Source organism: Lepidochelys kempii, chromosome 2 (assembly GCF_965140285.1).
Source record: "Lepidochelys kempii isolate rLepKem1 chromosome 2, rLepKem1.hap1, whole genome shotgun sequence".
Taxonomy (NCBI): domain Eukaryota; kingdom Metazoa; phylum Chordata; order Testudines; family Cheloniidae; genus Lepidochelys; species Lepidochelys kempii.
The window spans coordinates 178652364-178668143 of NC_136381.1; the positions used below are offsets into that span (position 1 = coordinate 178652364).

At 40.8% G+C, this 15780-nt stretch overlaps 1 protein-coding gene across 1 annotated transcript in view; it reads left to right on the forward strand.

Annotated features, from left to right (window-relative positions):
- Nucleotides 1–12886, forward strand: part of LOC140906148 (mediator of RNA polymerase II transcription subunit 1) — a 31484-nt gene extending 18598 nt beyond the window's left edge. The window contains exons 10-17 of the mRNA XM_073329652.1: nt 771–836; nt 1636–1741; nt 3018–3142; nt 3647–3759; nt 7328–7523; nt 7895–7990; nt 8502–8610; nt 12213–12886. Of these exons, the coding sequence (XP_073185753.1) occupies nt 771–836; nt 1636–1741; nt 3018–3142; nt 3647–3759; nt 7328–7523; nt 7895–7990; nt 8502–8610; nt 12213–12456 (1055 nt within the window). The 3' untranslated portion in view covers nt 12457–12886. The remainder of the gene's footprint in view (nt 1–770; nt 837–1635; nt 1742–3017; nt 3143–3646; nt 3760–7327; nt 7524–7894; nt 7991–8501; nt 8611–12212) is intronic.
- The last annotated feature ends 2894 nt before the right edge of the window (nt 12887–15780 follow it).

The following is a 15780-nucleotide window of genomic DNA, read 5'->3' on the forward strand; positions in this document are numbered from 1 at the left end:
AGTAATGAAAAGATGCTCTGGGGACCATATAGCTAGCATATTCCAGCAGCCTGATAACATACCAGCTTAAAAACAGTGCTGCTAATTTTCTGATGTCATGTGGGGAATTTTGGGAGTAACTATGAGACTCACCATAGTTGCAACAGTGATACTGTTGCTTGCCTAAAAAGGGGACTAACTCGAATTGATGGGTTTTAGCACCTTGTTCTAGATCGTCATAGATTGTAGTCAACAGGGGCCTTGGGCTTTAACTGTCAGAATTCAGACATTTGCATAAAATGTATTGTGAATACACGTTTTTGCTATGCTGAGCTATTGCTCAGCTCCATATGAAAGTCCCTTGTCTATGTATTATTACTTTCTTTCCTCCCCCAAGCAGATGAGTCAATTTTTAAGAAACTTTATTTGTGTATTCTAGTTGGATGTTCGTTCCAAATTCTAACATTTAAATATTCGTATTAAGAAGAGAGATTAAAATATTGCTAAATTCAATTGCTAAATTTTCAAGTCTGAATATGAGGCTCTGTAACAATTGAAGTATAATAGACCTTTCAAAATATTAAATTGATTCTATACATTTCTCACTGAGATTTTAGCAGTAAAATATAATTCAACACTATAATGACTTGAACATTACTTACAAATGTAAGTTTTTGAGGGTGTATTTTTACATTTGCACCCAGTTCTCTCAAGGATTTTTTTTTTTAACTGCCAGCTCAAAATTGATGATGTTTTGTAGTAAGCAACTGTAATTTTTAATTCTACTTCAGGGACCCCTATGAGCATTGAATATTATCTATCTCCCTATCAAGTTCTGGAAGAAGAGCTGAATCCTGGTAACAATTTAAAATAGCTTATTTTTTTTAACTGGACTTTAGTTGTTACAGTTGTAGTCTGAAAAGAATCAAGTATAGTTAAAGGGTGAACTCGCGAAGTGAATACTAGTGAAGTAACTATCTTTCTACAATATGAGTTCCCTTTTGACCAGAAGATTGCTAAATGGAATTGGAAACAATTTAGGGCATAGATTCTACTTCTTGTAAAAGTTTCACTACATCCAAGTTCATATGTAAAAAGTTTCCTTGTAAGTTGAACAATTATAGAAATACCATTCTAGGCGTTGGTTCTTCATGATTGGCACTAAGGTGGGAACAAATTAACTTGTAAACTACTTGTTTAGCAGAGTCCAGAAAGATGCATATAGTTTGCGGCAAACGGAGCCCTGTGATGCACTTATTTCGTGCAGGGACATGATCATTCAGGAAACTGGAGACTTTGCCACTTCTAGGTTGCTGGTACTAATAAAGACGAGCATGGGAGCAACCAAAAGTCATTCAGTAACCTGTGTGAAATGGAACTGGTGGTCTTTTGGTCCTTAGCGAAGAGATGTTCATGTCACAAAAGAGCATCCGCTATGATGGTCAAACTGGCATCTTTGGCAATCTGGGTTAAGGCAATCTTTGGCTAGGTGATGGAGATCTTGCGTTGTAGCTGTCTAGGTTGTGCCTGCACAATAGATGACCTGAAATACACCAGGCCTTCTAGTCTGGCATCTTTCACCAGCACTATGTTCATCTATATTTTCATAAGGGGAAAAAATGCACTGACTCATATCTGTCTTCTCTCTTCCTTCAGGCTCCCAAGTATGTGGAATAAAAGTATTTGTAACTGTTGGAAGTTCAAACACAACACACAAACTTCCCATTTCTCCGTTAATTGTGGATTCTCAGACAGGAGATGGGTGAGATTCAAAGGCACGATTGACATTTCTGAACATAAAAATGGACTTTCAAATCATTGACATTAAACCCTCACATCATTTGTATTGATCCTGTGATCATATAATAGAGATGCAAACCCATTATTAGACAAGAGCAACACTACTGTATTGACGGCATTATCCGTCTTTGGAGTACTCTGCATAATCAGATGACTGTTTTCCCAAAAGAGTTTAAAATTATGTCCAAGTTCATATTAACTGTATGAATTCCATGGAATCACAGATCTTAAGATCAGAAAGGATCAATGAGATGATTTTGTCTGACCTCCTTTACAACATAGACCAAAGAACTTCATCCAGTAACTCCTGCATCAAGCCCCTAACTTTAGATTTATTTAGGGTATATAAATTAAGTGTATTGTAATTAAATTGTGTAATATTTTAAACTGTTTGCATGACCATTCCTAGGACAGGTTTCAGAGTAGCAGCTGTGTTAATCTGTATTCGCAAAAAGAAAAGGAGTACTTGTGGCACCTTAGAGACTAACCAATTTATTTGAGCATAAGCTTTCGTGAGCATAAGCTTTTCGTGAGCTTACAGCTCACTTCATCGGATGCATTCAGTGGAAAATACAGTGGGGAGATTTATATACACCCCTCACTGTTCCTAGACTTCTTGTCAACTGCTGGAAATGGCCCACCTTGATTATCATTACAAAAGGTTCCTTCTCCCCCCCACGCGCGCTCTCCTGCTGGTAATAGCTCATCTTAAGTGATCACTCTCCTTACAGTGTGTATGGTAACACCCATTGTTTCATGTTCTCTATGTATATAAATCTCCCCACTGTATTTTCCACTGAATGCATCCTTTGAAGTGAGCTGTAGCTCACGAAAGCTTATGCTCAGATAAATTTGTTAGTCTCTAAGGTGCCACAAGTACTCCTTTTCTTATTCCTAGAACAGCATCATTTAATCTGACTGTCTGAACAGGTAATACAAGGGGTAGGCTTGAGGGGAAACTCCCCTCACCCCCTACTGAAAATGAACCACAGAGCACCAATTTAAAGCAAGAATCCTTGTATACTGCTCTGCCTGGTTTTTTTGGCTCACCTTCCTTCTCTGTCAATCTTCATATAGACTTTGCTTTATGACATCTAGTCTATACTTGCATTTTCCAGAGGGAGATTTTTCTTGAGGTGGAAAGAGTATCATCTATACCATTTTACCCGGACACTAAGAATCCTTGTCACAACAGTGTCTTCTTTAACAAGCTTGCCTTTCTACCCTTTCTTTCCCAGCAACCCTGCTTTTTTACCACTGACTGATGAACTCAGCATGGATTTGTCCGCTTGCTTTTTCTTGACGTTTCATCAGCCTTTTCCTATGTCCTCATCCAATATTCAAGAGATACAGAAGTTTACAGGCATGTTTAATTATCTGTAAGATTAAATATTTTTGAGTATTCTACATAGCTTTTCCTTTTTACCTCCCTCATGCTAATTTTGCAGGAGATGTCCAGATTTTCTACCTTCTCTGTGAAAGGAATACTAATCAGAGAATTTTCTATCAGCTCAGATGTGATTATCACATTAATAATGTGATAATCCATGTAAATGTGACCTGACATTGGATGAAAATATGCAGAGGGCCAAGTATAGAAATGACAATATAAGGAGGATGGATAGCCTTGCGAGTAAGGCACTGGACTGGGACATGAGAAATCAGGATTTAATATGAAGCTATGATAGACTTCCTGTGTGATCATGGTCAAGTTTCTGTGCCTCAATTCCCAGTCTGTAAAATGGGGGTATATACGTCCCTATGTTCTTTATGATGACTCTGTAAAAATGGAATGAACATTTTCCATGTCTCATGAATAATTACAAATTAATCCAGAAATACTAATTTAAAAATTATCTGGCTTTAGGAGTTCTGATTGATGGACTGAAGCTAGCTTCTCTTCATGCATTGATTGTTCAATTTACCCTTAATGATGAGTACAAGGAAGATCTGTCCATGAATAATTCTTGCTTCTTTGTGGTATGTATGTTCTGACTTTTGATACATGCAAGTCATTTTGCTCTTATTCTTTGTCTGCATTTATGTGGCTAAGTAAACACTTTTGGTCTGTCAGTAAGCAATGCCAATATTCAGGAATCCTGACACAACTGAATGTCCATCAGGGAGTATATTATTCCAGTTTTTTTTACCTCGGTCAACCTGCTTACTTTAAACAATTTAAGGCAATTTAACACCTTCATAAAGGTGACAAAGGAGACACTATTTTGTGTATAATAACTGGAGTCATGTCAATTGTATGTAGTGATGGTGGTGATAAAGCATTTAGCCTAACTAAGTTTATCTCCCACTTTCCTTCTAATTTCTTCAAAAGCAGAATTTGTCAGTGACTAGTCTCAAATCTGAGATCCTCCAGTATATCCAAGATGCTTCCCAGCTAGATTTTCATTTTAAAATAGATCCTGTCACTCCATTTTAAATCTGATTAAAAATAGAATTCCCTACTGCACAACCATAAAAGTAGTGAATTTACGATTTGTTATAGTCTTTATTACGATGAATGGGAGAAAGAAGAGTGTAAAATATTAGTCACCCCTTCAGTTAATTTGATTATACATAAATTTAACTGATTTCTTTTTTAAATGTTTTTTTCTGAGTTTTGTTTTTTGGTACATAGTGGTTAAAATAATAGTTTCAGAGGTTTCAGAGTGGTAGCCGTGTTAGTCTGTGTCAGCAAAAACAACGAGGACTCCTTGTGGCACCTAGTTTGTATTATGTTAGCTCCTAGACTGAGGCTGTTTTGCATATTTACAAACTACTTGAAAATAACCTTAAACATAAATGATAAAGACTGCCCAGATTTAGTACTGGTGTAAGATGTTGGCAGGACAGCCCTGGTAGATGAAAGCCTCTTTATCTACGGACCTGTGGCAGGGATAATTTCCCACATCATCCGCTTTGCTAGCATGCCTTAATTCTGAAAGGGGGAGAAGAGGGCACTTCCTCTACAGATAACGGGTATCTACATGGCCCATGTAGTTCTTGGTCGCCGCAATATGGCGGTTGTGCAGGGCAATGGTGGGTGAGTTTACAATGTGATAGCTGCAACCGAGATCCACCAAAGACCTCCTCTTTAGAGGCCACTACATATCTATTAGATGGAAATAACTTTAATCTCTACAGAGCTGTGCTGGATATGGGTGAGAGACTCTGTCGCTTATTAGCAATGCCCTAAGGCATCCAGTTTCCTACCAAGTGCTTATGTTGCACCTTCAAGAATGAAGACTTTCTTTCTAGAAAAATAAGCTTATTAAATTAAGTGCTGACCTTTTTGGAGCTTACACAGGGAGGGTCTTCCTCTCTCTCTCTCTGGACACAGGGTAAAAGGTTCTACACCTGACCCTGCTCAATTGCTCCTTAATATGAACTCAGTTAAGTGCACTGACCTGCTCTTAAAGCAGCAGCTCCCATTTGACCAAGACAGAAACAGTAAGGTTATGTCTACACAGCAAATGAAGGTGTGATTGTAGTTTGGGTAATAATAGTGAAGACAAGGCAGCATGGACTTCAGTGTCAAATAACAACCCAAGTAGGTGTCTAGGGTCTCCAGAGGGCTTGTGCTAAGGTGGGCTAAGATGCCGCATCTTCACTACCACTGTTACTTATGCTAGTGTGGATTTTCTTTTGCTTGCTACAATCATACTTTATTTGCTACACAAATATGCTCTAAAATTACATTAAAACAAATATTACATCTAAATAAACTTCCAAATACGTTTTGGAACATAAAATGGCTTCAACAATTATTCCAGAGTCTTTACACTAAAAAGGTCATATCACCTTTTTCCCCTCAAATGAGTCACTAGATGGGTTTGAACCCACACCCTTTATATCGGCCCATGAACTTCTTCTAGTTTGGCTATAGGAGCAATTCAGTGGCAGAAACAAGTTATTTGGTAGTTGGACTACCCCAAGGTGGTAGATGCAATACATGATCTGCCAGTCAGTTACACGATTGTTTGAGAGACAGTATGGAACACTGGCATGACTGGGGCCCTAGTGGAGGCCAGCTATGGTCACTCAGTTAGGGTGAAGTGCAAAGAATGGGGCAGACAATCCTCATAAAGCTGGTGGATATTCCAATACTTAGATTTACCAAGCCAGCATAAAACAGCTTCTTTATTACCTTCCTGGTAACTCAGAAGTCCAAACAACACAGTTCCCTTAAAGTGATCCAGCCTCAGGTTTCCCTCCAGGTACCCATGTCAAATATGATGATCATTTCTGTAAATCTTATTTCATCATATAAAAGAAAAGGTTCTACCAATGCCAAAGGATCGGACACATGACCTCCCAAGTTATTGAATATTCTAGATCTTACCCAAATACACACTACAGCCACTTCTTACTAACTAAATTAAACTTTTATTAAAAAACAAGAGAGAGTATGGTTAAAAGATCAATATACATACAGACATGAGTTCAATTCATTTAGATGCAGATTCATAGCAGAGATGATGAGCTTTGTAGTTGCAAAGAGTTCTTTTAGAAATAGTTCATAGGTTATTGTCCAATGTCCAAGTATCATATTCAGGACGTACCAGCATAACTGGGACCTGAGTCTTCCCCTGATGAAGCCTAAGCAGATTTGAGATGACAGAATCGGGACCCAAGGATCTTTTATACAATTTCATGTCTTTTGACAAGTTGGAGTTCAAAAGGTAATTAGCATGACTTTGAGGGAGGTCCATCACCGGTACTTGGCTATAGAATTAACATAAGGCAATTTGTTTGTTCCTCCACCATTCACAGATTATTTGCTATACATTTCAAAAAGAGATGAATACAGAGCTGTCCTGTGTTTACAATTCATTTAAATGCTAGGATTTTCTTTTGATCTCTGAATTATCAGAATACAGCGTAGATAGGGACTGTTGATTCCATTGTCGGCCCTACTCATACATACGTAAATACACAAAAACACAAACATCTCCCCACATGTCTTTTGAGGGTTATTTATTTTGCAGGATCTTTCACCCTTTCTAGCCATGCATCAGAACTGGTTATCAGGATTCCTGACTCTGGGGAAAGTGTGCTAAAGAGATAGCACAGCTAAGCACATTCCTTCTGAAAGGCAGTATGGGAAAGTGAATGAGATTAGGGTCTGTCAGGTGAGAGCACTCTGTTCATGGCTCGGCCTGAAATGTCCTCTCTTTCTGTTATTTTACCTGTATAATGACTGACTGATACTAGGTTCTCCTAAATTAAAGGTAAAAGGCTGTTAATTTCTCTCTGACTTTCACTACCCTTATAAGAACAACTGAGACTAGAACTCATGGTCTCTTGGCGTGAAGCTCAGTGCAGATTATCCTGTGTTAAAAGGTATTTTACAGGAGAGGGGCTTGGTCTCAGTTGACTCAGTTTCTGAGTGATATTTTCCAGGTGCAACCAGGGATTTCAGATTTGACAAATGTGTGCCCCACAAAAGACTTTTTTGGTACCATATCCATTGTAACATTCTGGTATCAGGACTAGCCATCTTGTCTTTCCAAGTTTCCATTCCTCACAAAAATAAGTTTTTCTTCGTCAGTCTCTTCCAGATTGCCCGAAGCACAGTTATTTCATAAATAAGGGCACAGAGAAATCAGGTATAACAGGAGCCCTTGTCAGTAAAATTCCATTTACCCATCCAAAGTGTGTGCCTGCTATAATTGAGATCCTTCGGCATCAAGTGACATATAACACTCTTATTGGCAGCTGTGTCTCTGAGAACACTACAAACGAAGGTAAATTGTATGTTACAAAGTACAGCGTGTTTCTCTGTAATAGTCTACTGATTGGTTTTGTATTTGTAAGTTGGACGTCCCCACCACAGCAGGTGCATTTTCCAAATCCACTGCTATTTACAAATTGTTTGAAATGACTGAACTTTTTATCAGCATTCTTAATTTTTGTGTAGGGCTCTGTAGGTTAATTATTTTCAAGTAGCACACCCATGTTTCACCCAATATTTAGTTTCCAGAGGCACAAACTGAACTGCAGAGTGACCATAATTAGATTCGGAGATGTCAGTGTTTTGAAGGGCTAATGTATAATTCACTTAAATGGGGCTAAGCTTAAATAAACCAAGTTATTAAATAAAGTTACTGCCTTACAGATTGCTCAGAGCTGCTTTATTTTGAAGTGTCTCCACAAAAGGACACTAGCTTTTCCATCTCATTCCAGCATCCTATGGGAGAGAGTTTAGCCTGTGGTAAGTGTGGACTATTCAACACTGCTATTTCTTTGTATCAAGTTTACAAATATCTTTGTTTTGTCAGGACATGGGTTTCAATTGTAAATGTGCACAGTGTACTGTGAATCTCAAAAATCTTCCTAAGCTTCACTCTTCTGCGTGCTTATGTATATAAATAAACTGGAAATGCTTTGTTAAGGTTGCCCACCTCAAAACAAAGAGTCAGGAAATGTAAAAGAATTAAGGCCCTGGTTCTGGAATGCATTGAACATGGGTAGACAGACTCCCATACCTCCATGGAGCTCCACTGAAATAAGTGAGATTGGGGCTTATAGTTCCTACAGCAATAGTATTTGAGCTATATGAGCACATTCTGTTTATTATGGTAAATATAACCATTAATATTAAATGTTACGTGTCTTAATTTCCATACTTGGATCAAAGGGAAATGTTCAGGGGTTGTAAATAATATTGCTAGACCTTTGTCAACGCACACAATTTTGAAATGTCCATATTTTTTCCTATTCAGTGGTAGCTGATGTCTTGAGCTCCAGACAAATCAGATGCAGTCTTCATACAAATCCTCAAGATGTAACTCTAAATTGCTGCAATGACTTTATCACAAGAGTCATGGAGCGGTAAGTGTTCTACTCTAAAATGTTTGGGACCCGTATAAATTGTCTATTAATTGTAATAATTTTTATGCATATTCAGAAAAAATGTAAAAACTACCATCCCTATGATCAAATGAACTTGTTGTCTTTTTGCATTTACTAAAGTATATTTTTAGTTCTCAAAGAAAGGTCACTTTTTTCTTTGCATATCGTATTTATTCATTTACCCAATTTGAGTTAGTGATATGTTCATTTACGCTAGCAGTTCTTGTGTCTGCAACTAAGACTTCTTTACAGTAGGAAGTGGAAAAAACATTTTGCAAGTTAGACATTTATTTTTATCCTCTTGAAAGGGGCCCAGTGCTAAGCTGTAGATACATCTGCTTAGTCACACAACAGGTACAGCAGAAGTAGTTGCAGTGCAAGTTTTCCCATGCTGTCTTAGCATCATGTGCCTCCTGTTTTCCAGAGGGCACCACCTCTGTGGAGTGAGCAGTTCATTTTCCATGTCTATTCAATTCTTCCCTTCTCTACTGAGATGAAGGGTCTAAATTGTGTGGGGCTGCTATGGAATGAACATGCATACACTAAGTGGACTGAGACCACTAATTCATTTCATGTAGGTCAGTAAACAGCTGTCCAATTAATTGGCTGTAAGTTGGATGTAGGCTGGACTTGAACCATGAATTTAAGCAACAAGATATGGGAAATTGCTGCTGCAGCTAGAGCATTGTACATTTGGGCTCCTGCTATTGCTAATTCTGGTTCAGCTGAACTAGTAGTAGAGAAGGTAGAAACCCACTTTTTTGTAAAAACGGCCCTAATGTGGATAAGAAGTCAGGACTGAGGCTCTCTATTCTTTTAAAACTTCATACAACACATGAGAATGATCTTAAAATCTATAGTTTTCTAATTGTAAGGTGAATGCTGTCAACTTAAGCGCTCATTAAAAGTAAAACCGTAAATCCCAAACTTGGATCTACCTAAGAGTATGTCTACACTATGAAATTAGGTCGATATTATAGAAGTCGATTTTTAGAAATCGATTTTATACAGTTGATTGCGTATGTCCACACTAAGCGCATTAAGTCGGCGGAGCGTGTCCTCACTACTGTGGCTAGCATCGACTTACGGAGCGGTGCACTGTGCGTAGCTTTCCCACAGTCTCCGCTGCCCATTAGAATTCTGGGGTAAGCTCCCAATGCCTGATGGGGCAAAAACATTGTCGCGGGTGGTTTTGGGTACGTGTCGTCAGTCGCCCCTGCCTCCGTGAAAGCAATGGCAGCCTTTTTTTTCGTGCCGACGCTATACTGCTTTCAGCAGATGGTGTAGTAGGACTGCTAACTGTTGTCATCCACCTCTTCCCCTGCAACTCTGCTCTGCCGCTATTGTCTCTCTAGCAAATTTCTCCATGCTGTCTGTCATGGGCTCCCGGACACATGTGATCTTCCTCGGGAAATGTGCGCGGTGCTAAACCGTCATCGTCCACCGCTTCCGCTGCAACTCTGCTCTCATGAATCCACCTCACAGGTCCTCTCATTGTTCTCTATAAATATCTATTCTCGTGGCATCTGTTGTCAGCCACTGCTTCTGCTGCAACTCTGCTCTCCTGCAGACTCCATACCACGGCAAGCATGGAGCCTGCTCAGATCACTGCGGCAGTTATGAGCATTGTAAACACCTCACGCATTATCCTACAGTATGTGCAGAACCAGAATTTGCAAAAGCGGGCGAGGAGGTGACAGCAGCACAGTGACGAGAGTGATGAGGACACGGACGCAGACTTCTCTCAAAGTATGGGCCCCGGCAATTTGGACATCCTGGTGGCAAAGGGGCAGGCTCATGCTGTGGAACGCCAATTCTGGACCCGTGAAACAAGCACAGACTGGTGGGACCACATAGTGTTGCAGGTCTGGGATGATTCCCAGTGGCTGTGAAACTTTCGCATGCGTTAAGGGCACCTTCATGGAACTTTGTGACTTGCTTTCCCCTGCCCTGAAGCACAGGAATACCAAGATGAGAACAGCCCTCACAGTTCAGAAGAAAGTGGCAATAACCCTGTGGAACCTTGCAATGCCAGACAGCTACCAGTCAGTCAGGAATCAATTTGGAATGGACAAATCTACTGTGGGGGGGGATCCAAGTAGCCAACGCAATCACTGAGCTGCTGCTATTAAGGGTAGTGACTCTGGAAAATGTGCAGGTCATAGTGGATGGCTTTGCTGCAATGGGGTTCCCTAACTGTGGTGGGGCGATAGACGGAACGCATATCCCTATCTTGGGACTGGACCACCTTGGCAGCCAGTACGTAAACCGCAAGGGGTACTTTTCAATGGTGCTGCAAGCACTGGTGGATCACCAGGGACGTTTTACCGACATCAACGTGGGATGGCTGGGAAAGGTACATGACGCTCACATCTTCAGGAACTCTGGTCTGTTTGAACAGCTGACCAGACCAGAAAATAACTGTTGGGGATGTTGAAATGCCTATAGTTATCCTTGGGGACCCAGCCTACCCCTTAATGCCATGGCTCATGAAGCCGTATGCAGGCACCCTGGCCAGTAGTAAGGAGCTGTTCAACTATAGGCTGAGCAAAGTGCAGAATGGTGGTAGAATGTGCATTTGGACATTTAAAAGCACGCTGGTGCAGTTTACTGACTCGGGAATATTGGTTTTGCTGAGGTCTTACCATTGTTATTGCTGCTTGCTGTGTGCTCCGCAATATCTGAGAGTAAGGGGGAGACGTTTATGGCGGGGTGGGAGGTTGAGGCAAATCGCCTGGCCACTGATTACATGCAGCCAGACACCAGGGTGATTAGAAGAGCACAGCAGGGTGCGCTGCGCATCAGAGAAGCTTTGAAAACCAGTTTCATGACTGGCCATGCTACGGTGTGACAGTTCTGTTTTTCTCCTTGATGAAAACCCACCCCCTTGGTTCACTCTACTTCCCTGTAAGGCAACCGCCCTCCCCGCTTTGTTCACCGCTTGCAGAGGCAATAAAGTCATTGTTTCAAAATCATGCATTCTTTATTTAATTCATCACACAAAGAGGGGGATATCTGCCAAGGTAGCCTGGGGGGGTGGGAGAGGAGGGAAGCGCACGGGGGGGGGTAGGGGAGGAAGGAAGGACAAGACCACACTGCACTTCAAAACTTACTAAAGGCCAGCCTTTTGTTGCTTGAGCAGTCCTCTGGGATGGAGTGATTGGGTGCCCAAAGGGGACCCCCCCCCCACCATGCCCGCGTTCTTGGGCATCTGTGTAAGGGGACTATAAAACTTGGGGAGGAGGGCGGGCGGTTACACAGAGGCTGCAGCAGCGGTCTGTGCTCCTGCTGCCTTTCTTGCAGCTCCACCAGATGCTGGAACATATCAGTTTGATTCCCCCAGTAGCCTCAGCATTGCATCCTGCCACCTCATCTTGCTCGTCCCTCCTGTCCTGGTGTTCATTTTCTGCTTTCCTGGACTCTGCCATTGTTGGCCTCCATGCATTCTTTCAGTGTGGGAGGACTGCATGAGCTCAGGGAACATTTCATCACGAGTGTGTGTTCTTTTTTTTTAAACAGTGGCTGAGACTGAGTGGTTAATGTTGTAGTGAATAATGTTCTCAACTCCTTTTTCCCCTCAGTTGTATGTCTGTCCCTCTCGTCATGAGAGCTATTTTCAAGAATGCTGTCACAATGAAAGTTGATGGTGAAATACAAAATATGGACGTTATCTCTGAGCAAAATCCTGAAGTGACCTGCAAGCAAACTGCATCTTCTAACAGTACTGGAGCAAATCTTTCTGGAGCCAGCATGCTAAATTCTGGCATGGAGGCAAGCAGCTCCACGGCCAGTACCGAGTGTGCGATTTGTGATATATCAGTATAACTAAAGCAAATACTCATCTGATGTTTACTGTGGTTCCATGTCACTTTTTTGTAGTGTCTTGAGACAATATCTATTGATAGATCAAACAGTAGAGGAGAATTTGGCAAGATCAATACTTCTGTCTGGCAGGATTCCTCTTAAAATTAAATCTTTTCAACCCTGCAGATTGCTAAATGCAAAACAAGTTAAAATAGTTTAATGTAAATGCAAACTTTGAAAAGTGAAATGATCACTACTGTAGCAACCTTACTTTAACCCATAATGCATATATGGGCATGTATTCTTTAGGTGGCTGTTTCTTAAATATTTGTAGGTGTACATATAACAGGCAATGTAGCCAAGTTATATTGCTGTAACCTTAAGATTGTTTATTTGTTTGTTTGTTTTTTCTTTGTGCGGTTCCATTTATTAAACCATGATGTTGCATTTACATTTTTTTAAAATGTAATGGAAAAATTTGTAAGAAAGGTAGAAGGGGAAAGGAACTATTGTTTGAAACAGTCTGCGCGTAAGCTATTTTGTGCACAAGTGCAATTTGATGCAAATGAGTTTTGACTTCTTTGCACCATTCCCCATGTTAAATTCACTCAAAAGTGGAACTGTGCAGTAAATGAAAAGCTCCCCCTCCTTCCCCCCCCGGTATTGGTTTAATGTCCTCTTTCTGCAAAAAGAGTTCTCGATAATAGGGAGTTTAGGTCATACAGTTGTACAATAAAATAATTTTGCAAATAAATGGCTATAACTTTTTAGTTTTAAATTCTGCCCAATGACTTGTCTTCATGGAGGATTAGCCTGATATTAGGCTTGAAAACTTAAAATTCAGTTGTTGGAGTGCAAAAATGTTATAGCAGAATTGTGGGGTTTTTTTTGTTAACTGCTCTCAAATCCACTGAATGTAGGTGATAAGCAAACCATCCAAATTTTTGTTTTTGGCCTTTGACTAATCATACTTTCAACCAGATGAAAACTTATGTAGTGGCAACTTAACAGGTATAGATAGTGAGAAGTCCTACTTAGCATTCTTGTCTTGCAGGTGCTAGAATTGATTTATATGGTGAGAAATGTGCGTAAGACAGTACTGAACAAATGAATACTGACGTACTAAACAAACCCAGACTTCATGCCCAGAAGAATTTGCAGTCTGCTTAAACAAGAACAATAGAAAGTGACAACTGCAGTGTGTTAGGATAAATAAGGAGACAGCCATAAGAAATGTGGCGGGTTATAGGAGTAGTGTGTAGAAAATTGTAGCTGATATGCCTGTGACACACAGACCCCTTGGCAAAGGGTCTCCTGTTCAACTAGTCTCAGACCAGACAAACTTACTACACCAAATATACTGCTTCTAGGGTATTTGTCCATAAAAAGTAAAATCTCTATTGAAAGCATGCAACTTATCAATGCTGAGTACAGTTATATTTATTGCTTAAATATTACATAACTGGAAACAGCTGAAGGAGCAGAAAAGCATTCTTTGAAGCCTGAAAGAGTGTGATCAATCATGTCTCAGTAGATAAGGCAGGGGATGGAGAACAGATATTGTAACTGAATAAGAACCATTTTAGTGGAGGGGCAAGGCCAAGTCTGATTTCAGGGAAACTGATATGCCAAGCAGTAGGAGCATAACACACCTTTTGAAGTTTAAAGAGGAAAAAGGGTGGCAATTGCATTTAAAAAAAAATCTCATGGCACACAGTTTTTAAAAAAAATTGAATTACATATTAAAATAAGTTAACAAGGCCTACAACAAGGCTAAAAGTTCCATCCACAAGCAACTCTGGTCCTGTAATAAGGTTATTATCTAGCTTCCATTCTGGCTTTCCCCTAAGATGTAGAATAAACTTTCATTTTTGTTACCTGGTATATTTAATGCCTTAAGGATTTGCAACTCTTGTGCAGATTACCTGTCCATCTAATCCAGTCTCTTATCTGCCACAGAAGGTGATAATGTTGGTGTTTCAGATGAAGATGAGAACCCTAGATATGGCAAAAAATTTAGTATTCCTCCAATACCCAAAATAAAGATGAGATAGAGGGAAAATAATTCTCACTAACACAAGCAAAACCCACTTCACTCATTTGGCACAGCAGGTACTATTGCCCATATGTTGAATTAGGGGTCAGATGCTGCTATGCATAACCACATCAAAAGGCACAGTGAGTCTCCACAGCTTCAACCCCATCACTTCCCAAGCAAGCCACAAAATCCCCACCCCTCTATCTCTGCAGAGAGCTGTATTCTGGCTCTGCACTTCAGACAGTAGTTGTGCTGCATTTTGAGTACCTCACAGCTACAGCAGAACTGGCCTACATCCTCTATTGTATGTAGTCAAATGTACAGTGCCAAAGTTGGCTGGCAATTTTTTTTAAACCCTTAACAATCAGATGCATTACCACAAGTGGCAAAAATCATCCAAGATTTTCCAACTATATAATTGATTTCCAGTGACTCCAACAGATTTTAAAATGATATTTAAGACAAATGCAGTCTTGCTTAGATCCTCTTGCCTTTGGTAGTTTAAGGAGCTTTCTTGGAAAGTTACACATATGGCAGGCACTGGTTTAGGAAGGAATATGCTCCAGTACACTACAGTTCTACTTTAAATAGAAAAACTGAAGTGAATTGCCCAGTCTTAATAGTTACAGCTTGGTTAAAACAGTGGTGAGGGAAGAGCCTTTTGTGTTTTAACCACCTGCTTCAGATGAAGTTTTGTCCTTGGTACTGCAATCAGTTTCAGTGAAGTGATGCTCTGAAAGCAGAGCTAACTACACCAGAGATTTGTGATGCACAATTTGATGTAATGCAAGGCTTTGTTCTATTTTGACCAAATTAAATTGGCAAAACATCACTCAGATATTTAAACAGAAAGGAGCACATACTGCTTATTTCTGTATGTGCAGTTCCCACTTGTTTGAAGGAGTTCTCCACCCAGACTACCTTCTAAACCAGAGGGGGGCAAACTATGGCCCGCAGGACCCATCTGGCCCACAGGACCCTTCCCTCTGGCCCCCGAGCTCCTGCCAGAGAGCAGGGTCAGGACAGGCTTGTGGAGGAGCCAGGCCAACACGCCAGCAGCGCAGTGAGCAGGGTGGAGCCTAGCCCCTGGCCCCTCCCCTTCTGCTCCCCTCCCAGGCACAGCTCCCCCAGTGGCTGTAGCTGCAGCTATGCTGCCCAGGCAGTCAGCACAGCTATAGCACCACAGACCTGGTGCTCCAGGGCAGCACAGTCAGGGGACAGGGAGCAGGGGGAGTTCCCAGGGATGGGGGAGGAGAGCGAGGAGCATTAGGGGTTGCAGGGAGGCAGTCAAGGGGCCTGGGCCCTGC